Source organism: Prunus dulcis, chromosome 8 (genome assembly GCF_902201215.1).
Source record: "Prunus dulcis chromosome 8, ALMONDv2, whole genome shotgun sequence".
In the NCBI taxonomy this organism is placed as follows: Eukaryota; Viridiplantae; Streptophyta; class Magnoliopsida; order Rosales; family Rosaceae; genus Prunus; species Prunus dulcis.
This window is the reverse complement of record NC_047657.1, coordinates 4,121,606-4,141,087: the sequence shown is the minus strand read 5'-3', so window position 1 is coordinate 4,141,087 and position 19,482 is coordinate 4,121,606. Positions and strand designations below refer to the sequence as shown.

Genomic DNA, 19,482 nt, shown 5'->3' with positions numbered 1-19,482 from the left:
TTTTTTTATTTGATTTAATATGGGTATAATTAGAAAATTATACAAACTTTGTTTTCCATTCTTACTCAAAACAAACATGGGAAAGGAAACAAAGTGAAATCTCCCCGTTACTTTCCCGACATTACCAAACGTGGGAAAAGAATTTTTCATTCCCATTCTTTGGGAAATGACATGGGAAGTGATTTCCCCTCAAATCCATTCCGTGAACCAAACGGGGCCTACAAGTGCTGCTATTGCTTTTGTTTTTGTTGCTTTATTGGTCTCATTTTGAAATTATGGATGTTTTATTATATGCGTTAATTAGTGGGTTTTTAGATGATTATTAGTATTGTTAGTTTGTGAGCTTATGGAAAGTAATATGTGAACTTAAATTTGTAATTTGAAGTCACGAGGATGACTCTTACATATATGTAAAATATCTGACTTTTTCATTTATAAGTATTCAGTATTTCACTTTGTTGTGTCTATTTACACCGACATATAATTTGTTCATGGTAGGTTCCGATGATGAATTCTTTCATTAACTCACTCCATTGATAGCATAGTTTGATCAAATGCAATTGTGTAGTCATCATCTTAGTCTTGGACGATTGATAAATTTAGTATTATGCATAATAATATGGCACCAATAAATACTCTAGATGATATGTATATTTATTATATAAGATTTAAAAATATAAGATTTATTTTAATATATAACTTTAAAAATTAAAAAATTAATTTTTTAGTCTGATTAAACATCAAACATAGGTCATCACTATTTTGATAGTTCAATCTCTTAATCCGACGCAGCATCAACTATAAGACATCTCCTAGGGAATCCAAGACAATCCTGAGAACTAGTGAAGTCTTTAAATTAGGAAATTTGATACCTCAATTTTCATGATTTTTTTTTTTTGTACATCATTTAGTAAATTATGCACTTAAGTTGTCAAATAAGGGAATTGTTAATTTCTCATTTTAAATTTCTGACTTTTAGTTAAATTCCAAGTTATTTTTTCTTATCCAAACGGACCAACCAAAATTACAACTTGGCCCTTCAGTTTAAGCGCCAACCTTCTACGTGGAACTCTGGGGTCCGTGCCTTTCTGCCTTCCCCCTTCACCACACGCACAGTCGCAGTTGAAAATTGTTCGCATTTGTCAGCTCTTTTCTTTTGATTCATCCCCATAGTAAGAGCAGACCAATAGTGAAGGCGGTGGCAATGGCGAATTCATTGGTGATTGGTTTAAGAATTCTGTTTGCGGCTTTAGGCTGTGTGATGGTCTTCACTCTCACTTACACTCTCTCCACCGATGGTCTTCCTTTTCGCAAGGATCTTCTTACTCCGTACTCTCTCTCTCTTAACTTTTTTTGTGCCAACGTTGTTGTTTAAAGCTTCAATCTTTTGTTCTTCCTTCATCTTCTTTCTCGTTTTCGACTGCTATGGAGGTTTTGTTTTCTTTTAATCTTTTGAAATTTTGGAATTTGTTTCAGGTGGATGGCGGCAACCTTGGTTGATTTCTATATCAATGTTGTACCTTTGGCGGTACGAGCACAAACAAGTTTTTATGCTGATTTCTCACTTTCATTGAGAATTCTTCAAGTTTCGTCTTTGTATTTGCTTTGATAATTTTACTTGAGAATAAGTTTTCAATGTTCTTTCTTTTCAATCAATATCATACAATAGCTTTGTTCAAAATCCACAAAATCAATTATTGATTTTCTATATGCAATAAAATGGTGTATTTTTTGCCTGTACTTTGGATGTTAAACATGACTGAGGCACTTTAGTATCTTGAAAATTGCAATCAGCTTTTGTTGTAATCCTATGCATTTCAAAGAGTTGATGTGGCTAGAATACACATTGCTTATCAACCAAGTATAGGATCCTAAGCTTTCCTTATAGGTTTATTTCTTTCATGAGGAATATGTCCTCATTAGTCTATACGAAAATTTCACAAAGGATGCTCTGGTGTTTGGGTTTGGACTTTTTGTTAAACTCTGCCCTCTTTGGTTACTCGTTTCAAGTCCAAGTGTTATCATGTCGCATCAGGAATGACTCCAAGCGTCTGTGTCTTTCTTTTACCTTACTTGGCCGTACTCTCTTCCCCTTATTTCTCAGGATTATGACCTTACAATGTTGTATTGTAATTTCATTTTGAGGTGTTCAAACAGACTATTTGAATATGAAGATATTCCTATTACTGGCTGTTTAGGTGCTTTAGGTGCACTTAAAATGATTTTATAAGTCCTTTCACTCAGATGTCTCTTGATTTACTTGTTATTTTATGTTGTATAGGGTTGAATGCACCTTCTGCAAACTGTTAGGTCTAATTAAATTAAATTTCACATGGGATTATATAAAATTTGTTTCTCATATCAGGTTTGGATTTCCTACAAGGAGTCAAACTGGATTAGTGCAACACTATGGGTAATTCTGCTAGCATGTTTAGGAAGGTTTGCTTTCTAGCCTCTCATAAATACCTATGTTTTTCATTCAGTGTGTGATTTGGGAGTTGAGAATCTATATATTTGAGGGAGTTAAATGATATGAAGGCTGTGTTTACTTTATTCCTCTTGAAATTATGTTGAGACTTCAACAGGTTTGTTTAAGTTTCTACTTTGCACGTCATTTTTTTTTTTTTCTGAAATTTTGCCTCCATAGATGAGTTTTTAGCAATGCTAAAGTTATGTACTTCTATTTTTTTGTTCTTTGCGTACATTATATATATATATATATATTTCTATTTTTCTGGTACTAATCATCTTTACATATTTGGTGCTTTCATTTATTTATCATTTCATACAAATGATTAGTGTTCTAATTTGAGTGTGAAAGTTTGGTCTGAGTTTATAATATTCTTTTGACCCCTTGTGTTTGGTACTGCATTGGATGTGGCTGTTAATATTTGTATGCTCTCTCCTGGGACACAATTTGTGCTAGAGAAACTTGTCGTTTGATCTGGTTCATTATACCTTTTAGTAGTTTGTTAATAATTGGTTTCTCTTTTTTGGTTTCTGTTTGTAGTATCACTACATGTGCCTACATTCTTTTACAATTCATGAAGCTATCGACTCAAGAATCGCAAGATCCCATGTACTATGTTCTGTTGCGATATTCAAACAAGTAGGTAAACTGAACTTCACCCATGCTCTCATGTTGGAATCAAATTCTTGTATAGAATCTATGATTATGGAAGATGTGCTGAAAGAATCGTATCAATTAATCACATATTTTATGTAAATCCCATCTGGCTTTGTTAGGTGGAAAAACATTGCTCAGGCTAGGTTGTAGGTTTTTTAATTTCTTTAATTCTGATATTTTTATTAATTATTTTTCCTAGAGGATTTGGATGTTTCAAGGTCCTGGGTTGTTAGTTCTAGCACGGTCCAGTGTGCTCTATCAAGATTCAATTACTGTATTCTATTAAATTTGTCTTTTAATTGAATGTTCCTAAGTTTTAATCTCTGAGATAATTCAAATATGATGCTGTGGTTATCAATTAAAAATATAGAAGGAAACTGACAAGGAATTTTGACTTTATATTTAGGACCTCTGATATTTCTTAACTGTTGACTTAATTTAGTTTTCTATTATGCGTACAAGCAACCCGTTAGTGGTTTGTAGAATTTACATACACTGCAGAGCACAAAAATTATTTTATAGGAGAAAAGATCTTATATACCAAAAGGGATGGTTCAAATTTGTCTGTTTGACTGTAACAAGGTAGGTGATATGTTGAACCAAAAAGGATGTTCTAGTAGAGAAGGACATTCTGGGAAGAACAATGGCAGTGGAGGAAACAGATTTGTTTAGGTAGCCATGGATGATTATCGAAAATTAGATTGGATAAGGAGAGAAAATAGTATTATTGAAGATGGTTGGGGTTTGTGAAGCTGTTGTGATACTAGCAACGGGCTGTAACTGATAGAAAGAAGGTGTGATATTGTGAAGAGGCTATTTGAGAAAGGAAAGGGATGCAAGTGAAAGGTGTCGTTGAATTTCTGCTGAGATTGGCACAGCAATACAAGAAAAGGCTGGCTGCATTTGAAGATGGGTTAGAATAGAAGTGGGTTGAGACAATAGAGGAGAGACATTCTTGGATGGTTTCAATTTAGTCTGTGTGAATTAAATGCATGAGGTGATTTGTTTACAAGTTAACACTTCAAGAGGAATTTTACTTTACTTTAAACTAAGCAGTTCACAGTTGTGCTATATCTAATAATTGGGGTTTGCTAGATAATGGTGGTTCAGCATTGCATATGCATGTGTCAATTGTCAGAAAACAATCAATCACACAAGACACAAGATTTATGAGGTTCACCCCAAATTTTGCTACGTTCCCAACCCGCGATGATGACGACAATCCACTATAAAGATAGCAAAATTACAACGAAGAGGAGATAACCTCTTCCTCATACATTCACAAGTAATTTCACGCCTCTCAACCCTTCTCAATAGGGTGACCAAATACACCCAAGAAATCACTCCCACACTCTTGAAGGTTTCTCTCCCACTTCTCAATATGGGTTACAAAATTATCTCGTTTGAAAAACAGTGTTCTTTACAAAAACTCCCTTCTGAAAGTTCGGGCAAGTTCCACCTTGCTTGAAAAAACAGAAAAACTAAAATTGCATCTTTGTCTAATTTCTAGCCGCATCTCAACATCCATATACTAGAACTTTTACAGGTTTACTTAGCGAGACACACTGCACATACACACACAAATGCACGTCTCGTTATGCTTTAGGAAACTGCATATGCTGCTCCCTTTTGTGAATATGGTTGCTTTACTTCTGCTGGTTTTCATTTTCTCAGTCAGATAAAGCTCTACATGATACTGAGCTTAATCAGATAATGGTGGTTCAACAATGCATATGTGCATATTACTAGAATTTGTAGAGGTTTTAATAGTGGGATGTGCACACACACGCATCTTATGCTTTAGAAAACTGCATAGCTGCTTTTCATTTGTTTGCACTAGATAAATTGTATCTTTCTTGCCATCTTTTTTCATTTTCCTCTATCATCCCCTTGAGTGGAGATGATGATAATGTTTGAGAAATTTTAAGTTAACTAGCAGTTAATGGAATAGAATGATATCATGCACATCTTTTAACTTGCCCTGTTCCAATAAAAACTGATCTTTGAGAAATGTTCTCATATAGGTATGATATGGAAAATAAGAATAAGCTTTCCCCTGTTTGGATTGCAAGAGTCCTTTTTAGTGCTTTGGGTCTTTTGATGCTGGGTACTCTGCTATACACACTCTTGACAGATGGTACTCCTTTTCGCACAGAGCTTTTGACTCCGTAAGTTTTTATTTACTTTTTCAGTCCTGTCTGATTTTCTTGTCTAGTGAATTTATTTACTCTGTAAGAGAATTTTGGTGTAGTAGTAAGCACTTTCTTAGTTACAAATTTTGATTGCGCTGTTCATTTATCAGTCGTGTAATTAAAAGTTAGCTACTCTACATGTTTGCAGGTGGATGACAGCAACACTAATCGACTTTTATATCAATGTTGTTGCTCTATCAGTATGTCTTACGTACCCTTTATAGTTCTATAATACCTAATTATTCATGTTTCCAGTATCTTGCGAGAGGCTGGGGGAGTAAATAGAAATCGATAATCAATTAACTGAAATTGATTACCATTAAGTTGCATGTTAAATAAGAATTCCAATTGAGAAAACAACCAAGTCAGGGTGTGCTTCTGTTTAAGTAAGGTACCTTGAACTAATGAATGATTGGAGTCTTATAGTAGAATGTTCAAAAACATCCATATACCAACAATAAAAATGTCATTCAGGAATTTGTGTTATGTAGCAACTAAAATAAATATTCTAAAATTCGTGGCTGAGGGTTGCTGGTTGGCTCACTGATTTTTTTCCCCTCCCTTTTTCCAAGTTCATTTGTGTACTTCGAAAATAGAAAGTAATGATCTATTTTGCTTAATGGTGATTTCCTGTAATCTAGTTTCTTCAACCTACCTAGGTTCTTAATCTTCTTTCTTCAGTTTTACTTGAAATCCTTGTGAGTAAGTAAAATTTGAACATTATCTGTGTGCATATGCGTTAATTTCGAATTAACAATCTTCTAATCTACTTTGCTTGCATAAAAATCAGGTTTGGGTTGCCTACAAAGAATCAAGTTGGATTACTGCAGTCCTTTGGATAATCTTTCTGATATGTTTTGGCAGGTATCTCTCATGGTTTTAAACATCATATACTTTCTTATTATCTGTTGAGAAGACATCCATTTTCTGATGTGATAACGCATCTGTAAATATTTGCTAGCTGCAGTATACAATTTACAGACAATAACTTGATTAACACACAATTGTTTGAATCAGATTATCTGTATGATCTGTATGATTTCAAGATCAAAACCTTTGGTTTATTGATATATTGTTTTTACAATGGGTATTCAGCAATGTTTTATAAGTGAGAAAAGCAACTTTTTTACTTTGAATTGTTGTGTAATTTTATGTTTCAGTTTTCAATTTTCTTTAGTAATGATGCCATAATATATTGCAGATTGATGGTGAGCTAAAACGACAGAATTAAAAAATTGGTTTGGTTATAGAATTTGATAATAAGATGATATTTTGGGTGTGTATGTTTTATCATTTGGGGTCTAGAAACTCTTTTTATAACATCATGAGTCTGCTGCTAGCTCATTAGGGTCAATTATAATACCCTGAACTTTATTGTCTCTACTTTCCAGCATTACCACATGTATCTACATTGTCCGGCAGCTGCTGGGGCTGGCATCCCAAGATCCAATCTACCTTGTTTTACTAAAAGGTGGTAGCAGGTAAGTCTACAGTTTTTTTTTTTTTTAAAAGTCTACTTCAATATTTTGTGTATCAGATAACTGTTGTTTAATTTTCAGAAACCAAATTTCAATTCACCTGTTCTGTTGTATTTATGATATGCTGTCTGAAGTACTTAACTGGTTTGTTTGGAAGGGAGACTAAATGGGCAATATATAAAGCTATTTGTTGAAACTTGAAACTACAGGAAACAAAATTTGGTATGCATAAAAGAAAAATAAATAAAAATGGGGTGAGAATAGTTGTTAAATTTGATTGGAAGTCTTTAACATATGTTGTTAATCAAAATTGTAAATGGGAGAAGTAATGAGTAAGCTAGTTTGTTCCTGCACACCAGGAACTTGGTTGAAGAAATCCATTAAACAATGATACTGGAAATATATTGATGGACTGATTAATGAGATACCCTGAAGAGAGTCTTCTAAAGAAACAATAGAAAGCAACATTGCTACAGTAGCAAGGAAGTTTGATCTTGCTGGGAGTCTCAATTCCTAGGAATAGTTGGGTCTTCTTTGATTTTCAAGAGTCGAGTTACGAAAAAGAATGATCTGAGTCTGTTCTTTTCTATCAGGATTGGTTTTTCTCATACGTTTATTCAAGTTAGAAGTCTTTTCTGATTATGTAAAGATCATTTAGGAAAATGAAGTATTCTGGACGTGTATTAGTCTTGTGGTCTTCTTGAATTGTTTGCTTTATAAATGGAGGTATGGAAATTTTTTTAATTTTTAATTTTTAAATGTCCTATATGTCTTAGGATAAGTTTTGCATCAGCTTGCGTGTAGGATGTGTGAGTAAGAACATGGATACGAAGAACCAAAAAAAAGAAAAAAAAGAAAAAAAGCAGATGTGAGGACTGAACAGTTCAATTGTGATGTAAAGTTTATTTTGTTGTTGTTTGTTGTAGGGCAGAAAGCAAATGTGAGGGAGTTTTGATATGAGGAGACTAAAATTTGAGGTTGATGTGCAATTCAAGACCTGTATAGCTTGTTCGAAGTGCTGCATCATTTGAAGGCATATAGTTTTCTTTATTTGGTCAAGGAGAGCAGTGGGGCAGTTCATTATAAACTCTCCGATCCATGCCACATGAGCAATCTCTTCATATATGATCCATGTTCTTTACATGGATGCCAAATCTGTAAATTTCGGAATTGATCCATGGTATCACATTTCCATGAATGAACAAACACACAAAATATCGTAAATTACAGTCCGGCTCACTTAAGAACCTAAAAATGAGGTTTTTTATTTGTGAAATAAAAAATAAAAAAATTGTTCTGTGAGCACCTATTATCTAATGGCACATATAATTGGTAGTTTAAACCTTCCCTCATGCTCCCTGTTTTTACCCAAACAAACCTAATTATTCTAATTCGCAAAATAAGAAAGAAAAAAACAGAAAAAAGGGATTCATGTACGTTCAAACCTAATTATCTCATTCTTCCACCCAAGTCTTGACTCTGTACGTTCTCAATGATAGGGCTCATCCCTGAACTAACCCTCCATCAAGCATCAAAGACCCAAGAATTTGAAGGACACACTTGACCCTGTTGATCCCAGAGATTTTACGTTTGCAGATTCGTTCTTGGATTTTGATCGAGTCTATAGAGGGTTGGTTATAGGATACAGCAAACCCTGATATTGAAGAAACAGGGGAGGTCAAGGTTGAGGTGCTTTAAGAAGAGTATATTGGAAAGACAAATGGCGGTGAAGGCCAATTTCATATTGTGTATGACCCAATTGATTGCGGGTCTGAACAGACTGTTGATGGGTCTATGCCAATTGGTTGTGTGGAGGATGACGAATGCGAAATATCAGAAAATTTGAGTTGTTTTATCAAGGAAGAGCTGGGGAAGGTCACTTTGCTTGGAGGATGCGATCAAAATTTGGCTCTTGATGGTGGAAGAATGCAGTACTATTTACAAGATAGAAACTAGTGTCTGCGTAGAAAGATTTATTCTTCACCTTAGAAATCCAGGAAATCCTAACAATATAGGAAAGAAGTCCTAATTACGCAAGGAAAGTAAATACAACCTTGAATAAAATAGGAAACTAAGTTTCCTGATTGTAGAAGGGAAAGATCTCTATATAAAGCTCACAACTCAAGGTTATTAATCTCACGACTTGCAAAGCTTTCCTTTGGAGATTGCTGAAGATATCATCTCCTTTTATCTCAAACACTGTCCTTCTTTCCCCAACCCAGGTACAGTTAATTGTTGACAGAAAAGACTTTAGGACAGTGTTCTTGATAAAAGGGGACGATATCTTTAGCAGCATCCAAGGGATGATTATTTTTATTTGGGGTAGTAAGCATGGCCGCCACAAGGCCACCTGTGCTCGTCCCTGCAACCATATGAAAACTATCTGCAAGTCTTACATGATTAGCTTCTGCATATAGCTAACAACTAAATCAAAAATTAGTCTTATTAGATTTTTATTTTATTTTTAAAAAAGCATGAGAAACACACAAATACCAAATTGTGAGAAATGCATAAACATGCTAGCTAGGTGTAGCCCCACGTGATGATGTGGCTAATCCACTCATACTGTAATACACGTATTTATTTATCTATATTATACACTCCAATAACATATGAACTTTGTGTTACACATGCTACTAACTTCCTATAACATGTTATCAACTAACAGAAATGCAAATTGGACTCGTATATTTTAATGCAAATTGCTCATAATTAACAATCCCACTAAACACATATAGAGTTCTGGTTTTAATCTTTTTACTTGAAGCTCAAACTCTAGGAACTTGAGTATAACTCCTGCGATAATCCCTCTTATTCCACCTCCATCAATACTAAGAATAGTAATGAGACTTCCGTTAGTGGGAGAATGAAGGGATGATTGTGTTTTCTCCATGAGTGAGAGATTGAAGACAAGGCAATGCACAAGGCTTAATCTAGCAACAAATAGAGAGATTAATTTGAAGTTTCAAGTATCCCAAAAGGAAAAATGTGCAATACAACCAAATTCCACAACATTCCTAGGCGATACTAATCAAGTGGGTTGACCCAAAAAAGACAAAGCAAGCGACGCTGCGACAGATACTTCGACAAAACAAGGGACCTCTTCTTCTTTACATCGTTGTATTGTATTTGTATTTGGTTCATTAATTCTCTCTTGGAAGTTTTAAATCGTTTGTATTTTGATACGTTTGTTTTACAGATCCCCGTGGATCTTCTTTGTAATTTACTTATTTTTTCAACAATTTTTTTTTTCCCACGTTTGATAACTCCTAGTTCCTCCGATCATCTTCTTCAAACTCATCCACTCCATTCCCACAACTTATACAACTCTTAAGTAATCAACAAAATGGTTCATGGGCAACCAAATCACATGACCAGAATCTAGTAATATATTGATATAATATTCGAAATCATAAGCTACACTTGTCTACGTCAATTTATTAGGGAAAAACTACAATCTCAAAGGGTCTTCAATCTACAACTTATAGTTCTATCACGTCAAAATCCATCTACTTCTCCAGCCGAATCTTGAATGGTAGGTGAGTCATTAGGGGGAGGCAAGTATGGAGGTGGTTTGCGTATACTCGTCTCTGATATACCTCCATCTTTCACGATCAGAACAGTGTTCATACCCTGCCAATTAAGAATCATCCACTAACATCAATGACACCACTATTTCTTCTCTCTTCGTTTATGTCTTCACATCTTCCTATAAGGATTAACACCCTTTCTCTCATACCATCTCCTAAACAAATGAAATGAAATTGCAACAAGTTCTACCATCTCGAGATGATGCTGATGATGTTGAGGTGAGGTAACATGTGGTGTGGTGTACTGACGGGTAATAAAATCCTAAAGGGCTCCTGTAAAAGCCGCTGGGTCGGTTGCTGTTCAAGTGGTGGAATGCCTGCTAGAATGCTGCAATAAAATGCAAGTCGCAAAAACAGATTGCCATCAAGACCTCAGAAGCTAAACCAACAGAAAATTTGTTAAAGCCAATACGGTGCAAAACGTCAAATTGGAATACTTTAGGCGTCTGATTGGATCATATTAAGAAATAAAGCTGTCTTTGTTAATCAAGTATTGAAGAAACTTCCAGTTAGGATTTTGATCTTGAAAAATACATGGAATGAAACTGATTTTTGGCTGCTGGATTTGGATACCCGTTGCATCTTGAGAGAGAGAGAGAGAGAGAGAGAGAGAGAGAGAGAGAGAGAGAGAGCATGGGCAGGACATTGGGGATGAGCAGTTAAATGTATAAATCTATTGTGCAAAGCAGTGGGAATTTTTTTAGTACTAACAATCAAACTTGTTTGTTATTTAAGCTTAATGGGAAATATCTCACCAAACACCAAAGTAAAAAGTTTAATGGGGATTTCAGAAAACACTGATCAGTTCTGAGCTGCAAAAATATGTTGCAACAACTAACACTATATTATGAGTTAATTGAAAACATAAGTTGTCAACAGCCAAAGCAATATATTAAGCTACTCCAATAAGTCCACTGAAGAAAGCATGTAGCCCAAAGAAAATAAGGGAGCAAATTACCCTAGCAGTGGAGAGGGATAGCAACAACAGCACCAACCCATGTATTTATTGGGTGAATCTGCTTCAATGGAGTATATATGAATGCATAAGTATTATAATGGAAGCTGCAAGACCAGCTGCCAACAATATTTGCCTGCAACAACCTTGTCATAAAAGTTGCAACATTAGTCCCCAAATTCCCAGTTGATCAAATATTTCAGGTGATGCAAATCAGAATTTTATTCTCATATAACATTTACAGAAGGAAGTGTGAAATCATTGGGTCACCTTGCTTGCCAACGAAGCAGTGCCAGCTAAACCAGCAGCAGATTCTCAGGTGATTGCATGAGGTATCGTAATGCGTCCTGAAGGATATGGTCTTCGCTTCGTTCAATTCATTTTGGCATAATTATCCATCTCAAACACCTACAACCAAACAATTTCTAATGATTTAACACCTAATCAAGACAAAAAATTAATACTAAACAACTAAAGATACTGCAGGCAATGAGCCATTAACTACTTAAACATCATAAACCAACTCAGGTTCAACGGCCAGAAAAATGTTCACCAGAAGAAGGAAAACAAGTATTACAGTCGCTCAACAGAAGTATATAGCTCTTAAAGTTCCTCTAATGCTTTATCTTAGATGCTTTTTTATACCCTCACTCCATCTTATCTTAGTTATTTTTGTTAACATAATTATGAGAAAGTAAGACAACAGTGTGAAGCAAAAAATTGAGTACAGAGTGAGACACTGCACATATAGTAAGCATTACAAAGATACTGAAGTGAATTTGGAAGTGCTTTATCTAATACTGTATCCTAATTCATATTCTGTCTAAACATTCATCAACATGATACCTCAATAGTACAGTAAACATTTACTGTAAAGTAATGTTGTTGCTTGTGCACTTGCTTATCGATTGGGGAAAAAAAGAATCACACAAGAAAAAGATTTTAAAAAAATCTTTCTTGCCAGGCTCATTTTAGCTTTTTAAGTACCAAACTCAATTTTGACTGAAAACATATAGCTCAATGACCTCAAAAGCTCAATGTGACTAAGGCGGCTTACATTTTTCTTCTTTATTCTGAAATAAGAAACAAAGACTTAAAAAGGCGTCTACTTACAAAGCAAGAAACAACTTGTCATATCCTTTAGAATGTACTAAATTACGACACCCATCTGGAACTCTCCTCACTTCATCGTCTGCAAAAGGCCTTGCAATCTGATTCTCTCTTGCATAAGCCCTCTACATGCTCCAAATTCTTGGTCTCTCATTAATTAAGACCGAAAATTTATACTCAAATGCCCCCTAATCCACTTCCTCCAAACAACCACAAAACCCTTTCAAAAGCATGATAGCATTAGAAATATTTCTTTTTCTCATAGCTGCATTTAAGTACCCAAAATTTTAAAAAAAATATTGCTTCTATAAAAAATAAAGTTAAGAGAGAAAAATATTACCTGAGATGAATCAAGTTTCATGTTGTTCACCAATAATCTCGGCAAGAGCACAAGCCATCTTTGAAATGGTGGAATCTCTTAGCATCTCGCATGATGAGTTCCCTGCCTACAATTTTTGAAATAATCTTCAACGCATTATGGCAATCACCACAAACACGAAGATTCTTGATTACCCTAATAGATGAACGAGCTGGGCTGCTGAGGAGGGCATAAGCTACAGCAAGTCTCTCACTATGGGCAAGCAAAGCATCTTCCTTGCCTTCCTGATCTATGTCATGTAACACGAATCTAGTCTCTGGAATGTAACCAGCCTCCTTCATTTGTTCCCGTAAACCCCTAAGTTGAGCATAAATCTTATCATTCTCAGGATGAGATGTATCTCCTGCTCGATATTCATGGACTCGGCTCCTGACTTCTAAAAGATTTTGGGCTGCTAATTTTTTCTTCTCTTTCTCCTTTACAAGGTCTGAATCTTTTACAGGAACAAGGCCAGCCTTTGATTGCTCATTTAAGCTGGAGGGATCTAGCTGCTCAATAAGCTCAGCACACCGATCCCCTAGCTCCAAGTACCCATGAACTCTGCAGAGATTCATCAAGGTTTTCCAAATATCGACATTAGGTTCCAATGGCATCTTTTCAATGAACTCCAAAGCTTCATCGAGATAACCTGTACTTCCTAGCATATCTACTACACTGACATAATGATCCATAGTCGGGACAATGCCATAATCTTTGCTCATTGATTCAAAGTGCAGCAGTCCTTCAGTAGTATCTTCCAAGACACTACAAGCGTGGAAAACACCAATAAACATTTGGCAATCAGGTTTCAGACCTGCTTTCTTAAACTCATTAAATATATCAATGGCATCTTCCCCAAGGCCATTTTTAGCAAGCCATGTTATCATAATGTTCCAAGATGTCAAATTGGGCTTTGGCATCTTGTTGAAAACCATGAATGCATTGTCCATAGAACCACATTTAGAATACATCTCTAAAATTCTGTTGTACGTGCACGCTTCCAAAGGAGACGCTAATCTTGTAATGTTTTCATGAACAAGTTTTGCTTCTTCTAGAGCTTTAGCCTCCCCGCATGCCTGCATTAACTGTAAATACAGATGCAATTCCACATGAACGTGCTGCTTCTCTAGCACACCCAAGATCTCCATAGCCTCCTTAACTTTGCCCTCCTTGCAAAAATTATCCAACTTTTGAAGAGTACCAATGTATGGGCTACTTTCAGACGCCTCAATCAGTTTTCCTTGAGACTTGGACTCACTTGCTACTTGAGAATCCACTATCCTGTTTTGAAAAGGATCCGTATTTGTTTGAGATTGTACAACATGCGGGCTTTGCTGATATTGATTAGGGCCTAGCTGATATTGTCCACAACTAGAGCCTTGCTGATATTTTCCATCCCTAGGATTCTGCTGATTTTGTCCATAACTAGGGTTCTGTTGATATTGTCGACAACTAGGGTTCTGCTGATTTTGTCCATAACTAGGGTTCTGTTGATATTGTCGACAACTAGGGTTCTGCTGATACTGTCCATAACTAGGGTTCTGTTGATGCATTGCATCATTCCTTGTGTAATAACCATTTACATTTTGCTGATATTGTGCAACATTCTGCGTACAATTCTGATTCAGGTTTCCCTGAAACCCTGAATTGCCTTGTGAACCAAAACCATCTGGATTCTGTCTGATTTCTACGGATCCCTCCTGCCGAGACACATATGGATTCTGTATACTTCCATTTTCTAAATATCTCCAATCCAATTCAGGGGTCTGCAGTAACCCTCCATTTTCTTGCCCATTATGCCCACTAAAATTTCCATTTTCTTGAACTGGATGGTTCAGAAATTCATTGCTTGTGCTTCTCTTAAAAACCCCATTGTAACTCGGATTATACTGATTTGAGTTCTGCTGGGGGTCCCTTGAACCATCTGCACAAGCCCCATTTAGTTTCTGTTGCAGCTGCAAATTATTTTGACCACAATACCCACTATAAGTTCCACTAGGCTCGGATGTACTGTTCCTTCCCTGTATAAACATACAATGAAACAAAATCACAAAGCAGCCCACAATCAAGCAAACTTCATAACCTTAAAGCTTACTTTAAATTTGCCAAAAACATAAAAGAAATCATACTGTAGTTAAGTTGTTAGCCTCATGCTGAGCCTCAACTTCCTCGTGCTCATAAGCCGTAGCAAATGCATATGCACTGGAACTAAAAGTGAAAAAATTCGTGAGACAAAATTCCAACTGACAAAAACTTCGAAAGCCCCAGTAAGAACAGAATCCAATATCAACACAAATGGTACATGTTAAATGCATGAAATTGGTGGGATGTAAAAACCCAGAAATGCCATTTTCAAATTTACAGAAACGAAAATAGATACCTTAGGCGAGCTTTGGAGAGCTCCCAATAGCAGCGACCATGGCGGAGGCCAGCCCAGTGTGAAGAAGCTTTGGTGGCCCCAGAAGCGAGACCAACAGCAGTAGCCGCCGAAAGGGCTCGGCTTCCATAGGGGTAGGATTGGGAGAGAGAGTGTCGAACGACGTCGTTGGCGGCCGAGGAGGAAATGGAAGAGAGGTAGAGTGAGTTTTTGGATGTTAGAAACTTGGACGAGAATCTCAGCGACTTCCTCCACATCGTCTCGTCAATTGAGAAGGAGCGAGAGAAGAGGAAGAAGAAGAAGAAGCAGAAGAAGGCAGTGAGTGCAGCTCACCTGAGCGCCTGTTTCTAGGAGAGTGGAATTTCGCTCAAACCTTGAAATTTCGGGTTTGGGCCGGCCAGCCCATTTTAGTGCCCTTTAAAAAAAATAAAAAATTAAGTCACTTTCGTTCAAATAGTTTGTGGGATTTTCATTTTTATTCCTGTAGTTTTAGTTATGGCAATTGAATCTTATTGTTTGATATCTTCGTAATTCTAGCACACGTCTAAATTTCACTCCAATTTCGTGATGTTTTTACTAGCGTTGCTGATATAAAGGGGTATCTTGTATGAAGTTTTGGATAAAATTAAAAGGAATTTGATAAAATTTATAACGTGTCATTAAATTGTGACAAATTTAAAATTATAAAGATAAAAATTGACAAAATTGAAATTATGAGGACGAAAATGGTAATAAGGTAAAGTACACAGACCAAAATGACTTTTGTTATAAAAAAAAATATTTAAAATCCCATGAAATCCCCGAAACCCCAAAATTTGGCGCCCAAACCAAGCCCCAAATAATATATCGCTTCCAGAATGTTCAGAAATATCAAAATCCCACATTTACTTGTGAACGCCGGAAGCGGAGAGGGAGAGAGAGGGTGAAAAGAAAATGTCCGCCATCTTCATTGCAGTTCAGTGCTGCAAATGCTCCACCATGCAGGTATATAATACTATTAATTGTATCTACACATGTAATATATGTCGGTATATGTATATGTGAGCATTTGAATCTGAATCTTGTTGGCGTTGTTTGGTGATGAATGGAAATTAAATTGTAGGTGAAGCAGAGGAAGCAGAGCAGCAAAAGTAACAAGTGGACATGCGTAGTCTGCAATCAAAAGCAGTCTGTACGCCAAGTGTTTGCTCAAGGTCCCATGGCCAAGGATCTCCGCCTCTTCGTCCAGTCCTCCAACATGCCCCGTCAACAACAACAACAGCAGCAGCAACAGCCTGCACTTGCTTCTTCCACTAGTCCGTACAAGACCCAAAAGAAGAGACGAACCGATTGGACGGAATACCTCGATTCTAAGGATGATCATGGCACCAACTTGAAGCAAGAAGAAGATGAAGAAGGTAATTGTTGGTTTTGGGTTTTGATTGAAATTTGAAATTGAGGATAAGAAATAGGAGGATGTTAATGTATTTGTGTGTTTGATTGGTTTTTGTGCAGGGGTTGGTTTTGAGCATGAGATTGTAACAGAGTTTCCGGCAGAGTTGCCCAAGAAACGAAAGCTCAACAAATATGGCTGTTGGTCAGATACAAGAAAAGGAGATGCAGATGAACATCACAATCACAAATCAGTTTTCTCTAAGAGGAATTTCAACAAACATGTTGTCTCCTCAGCAGGTAACTTTGTTCTATTTCTTTGTTGCTTTACATGATAATTAGGCTTATTTCTTGTACCTTCTTATCTGGTGGTATAAATGCTAATACATAGTGGTGTTGTCGTCAAGCTTGCTTTGGGGTAATTGGCTTTCCATTTTTTTCTTTATTCGCATTGTTTGATGTTCGTCTTGTTTTCGGGGTTTTCACTATTCTATTGGAACCGTTAATTTCAGGGCCCTTTGATGGTTTGTTGAAAAATTGATACATGGATACAAAAGTTGAATGTTACTGCCCGTAGATAATGGCCAAGATAATAAAAACTTGTATATATGTTAATATGGTTTCGTACTTTCTTGTAGGTTCTACCTTCTTTTTAGTCTTCATTGTTGATTCTTTATTCTAACAAAAATTTTCTTAAGAATAAATGAAAAACAATACAATTTTTGGAACAGAAATCGCTAAACTTAAGTTTGCTTTTGGTCCAGAAAATACTAAAATGAAGTTGAATGATCTAAAGATGTTCTTGCTGTGATTAATAGAATAATAAAGACGATGACATGTCGGCTGCTAGTTTTTTGATAGTATGCTACAACTATTTCCTGGAAATAGAAACTAGTAGTATGTCATAGTTTCCCAAGATTGGAACTTATAAGCAATTTAGTTTTGTTTCTTCACAAAAACAGTAATTACGATTTGACAACATTTGAACTCATTGCCTTTTCTTTCCATTCCTCATAACTATCATGCACACTTTCGCCCACATTCCAAGTCCTGGACCCCATTTTACAAGTTTCCAAGTCCACTCATGCTCAGGTAGGATGAGTTGATGCATTTTTACTAGCAAAGAACAGAACTAATACTACCAACGGGGGTTTAGTTGGAACGGTCAGGTCCATGGTTTGCTCCCATTTGGTCTGAGGTAAAAAACCCCCAAAGGTACCTTCGTATGTAGGGTTCGGCCGGCCGGGGGGCCCCAGTTTCAAAGTTGTGTCCGCTTTGCAGATTGGTGGATTTCGAATAGAACTAATACTAGGCTACATGAGCCTCTCTCGATGTCCAGCAATGATAGGGATTGGGAACTTTAAACACCAATTAAGGTGTAGTAAATTCAGGAATTTGTTTTAATGTATTATGACTGGCAGATGAGGAGCAGATGAAGTGCGAGCTAGCAATCACCAAGGAGACTTCAAAATGGAGAGATTTTGTAATGAGAGATGAGCTGGAACCAAGAGCAGGTCAGGAAACAAAGACTATACTTAGTGGAGCTTCCAAATGGAATGACTACGTAACCCCAGATGAGAGTGATGATTATGACCTGCCACGCATTAGTAGGAGAGAAGATCCAGATACTGCAGGCCAATGGAGCAATGAAATCAATAAGACAGTGACAAACTACGAGACGGTATTCGCAAACGATGATGAGACGGTAGAAGATGACATCCATCCTGATTTCTTGCGCCTGGATAGGTCTTGATCTTGAAGAAAGATCAGCGCCAATTGGTAAATATGGTTTGTATATTAAATTGTAGTTTGATATGGCAACATACTATCGTTTTCTGATTCAAACAGCCATTTATGGAAAGGGAATTGTGTTTGTTATCTGCTCACTTTCTGATTAAAACAACCATGTATGGAAAAGGGCAAAGCATGCGTGCATGTATGCATAGGTCCTTAGAGTCCTTAAGGTGTTAATGTTGGGATGGATGATCTCTATTCAAGTTATAGTGCGAGCAAATAAATGCTCCATCTCCCTCGATCTCTCTTTCATTTCCCTCTCATTTTCTTCCACCCTCTTCGATCGATGTAATTCATACTGAATGAACACGTTTCTATATATGAACACATAATGTTGAAAGGTTTCTATATATACAAAATCCTAGAACTATATATTTCAAAGAAATTATAAACTCTCATAGAAATTGACATTTTTGTCCTTAGAATAGGACACTTTCTAACAAATCTCATGCTAACCACCCGTGCAGCCACTAAGCATCTCTAAGGGAGTATGCAAATGAAATAGGCAAAATTGTAATATACAAAATGATGTGGCGTGTTGCCTATTACCTCTTGAAAAAAGTTGTTCTCTCCAATGGACTAGGCAATTCAATTCCACCGTTAATATTGTATTATGTGGGGCCCAATAAAAGAATTGGTAGAAAGAAATTACTACCACACAACAAAAGGAAATTGTATTTTATAATAAACAAGTATATGGGGCCAAATATACCTCTTTCATTTGAAGTCGGTAATAATGGCTTGTTGGGAGAGGTATTAGGGGTGGGCATCAATCTGGCTGAACTTATGAAACCAGCCGATTCAAACAGTAATTATCGGTTTGATTTGGTTTTGACTAAGAAAAAGGTCAAACAGTTTAAAAACCAAACCATACGGTATATGGTTTGGTTTTGAGCTTTTGTAAACCAGCCTAAATCAAACCGGATTATTTATGTGTATATTTATTTATTAATATTTTATTTTACATGTGTAATACTTTACTTAGGTAATAACTATATATGGATATTTGAATTGAGCTATATTAGGTATTGAAATTTAATTTTGACATGTTGAGCTTTAGGATAGTTTTGTACCCTAGAAAATGATTCAAGTAGAGCAAGTTGTGAATTTGTTGGTTGTAATTGGGCTAA

At 36.2% G+C, this 19,482-nt stretch overlaps 3 protein-coding genes across 14 annotated transcripts; 2 read left to right on the top strand and 1 right to left on the bottom strand.

The window, feature by feature from the left end:
- Nucleotides 1-1,019: 1,019 nt before the first annotated feature.
- On the top strand, nt 1,020-8,108 carry LOC117638092. Of its 2 annotated transcripts, none has more exons than XM_034373188.1 (9): nt 1,020-1,329; nt 1,477-1,528; nt 2,366-2,439; nt 3,011-3,109; nt 5,152-5,295; nt 5,468-5,519; nt 6,110-6,183; nt 6,711-6,800; nt 7,724-8,108. In XM_034373188.1, exons 1-9 carry the CDS (start codon nt 1,205-1,207, stop codon nt 7,755-7,757), a joined length of 744 nt encoding a protein of 247 aa, XP_034229079.1. In that variant the 5' UTR covers nt 1,020-1,204; the 3' UTR covers nt 7,758-8,108. The 2 variants fall into 2 exon arrangements, with proteins under 2 accessions (XP_034229079.1, XP_034229080.1); XM_034373189.1 differs by having other exon boundaries at nt 1,087-1,329; nt 7,729-8,108.
- Nucleotides 8,109-10,171: 2,063 nt separating this feature from the next.
- LOC117638836 (pentatricopeptide repeat-containing protein At4g32450, mitochondrial-like) lies at nt 10,172-15,548 on the bottom strand. 11 transcript variants are annotated; one of them, XR_004587322.1, is made up of 7 exons: nt 15,191-15,548; nt 14,940-15,018; nt 12,793-14,831; nt 12,456-12,672; nt 11,613-11,750; nt 11,346-11,488; nt 10,172-10,715 (listed from the first exon to the last, which is right to left on the bottom strand). XR_004587322.1 is itself a non-coding variant. In XM_034373985.1 (4 exons), exons 1-3 carry the CDS (start codon nt 15,442-15,444, stop codon nt 12,819-12,821), a joined length of 2,346 nt encoding a protein of 781 aa, XP_034229876.1. In that variant the 5' UTR covers nt 15,445-15,548; the 3' UTR covers nt 10,172-10,766; nt 12,793-12,818. The 11 variants fall into 11 exon arrangements, 3 of the variants coding, with proteins under 3 accessions (XP_034229876.1, XP_034229877.1, XP_034229879.1); XR_004587324.1 differs by lacking the exon at nt 12,456-12,672 and having other exon boundaries at nt 10,172-10,430; nt 10,578-10,715; XR_004587326.1 differs by lacking the exon at nt 12,456-12,672 and having other exon boundaries at nt 12,793-14,278; nt 14,333-14,831.
- Nucleotides 15,549-16,074: 526 nt separating this feature from the next.
- On the top strand, nt 16,075-18,473 carry LOC117638017 (MRN complex-interacting protein). The gene is made up of 4 exons (XM_034373100.1): nt 16,075-16,171; nt 16,290-16,584; nt 16,682-16,858; nt 17,980-18,473. Exons 1-4 carry the CDS (start codon nt 16,121-16,123, stop codon nt 18,309-18,311), a joined length of 855 nt encoding a protein of 284 aa, XP_034228991.1. The 5' UTR covers nt 16,075-16,120; the 3' UTR covers nt 18,312-18,473.
- The last annotated feature ends 1,009 nt before the right edge of the window (nt 18,474-19,482 follow it).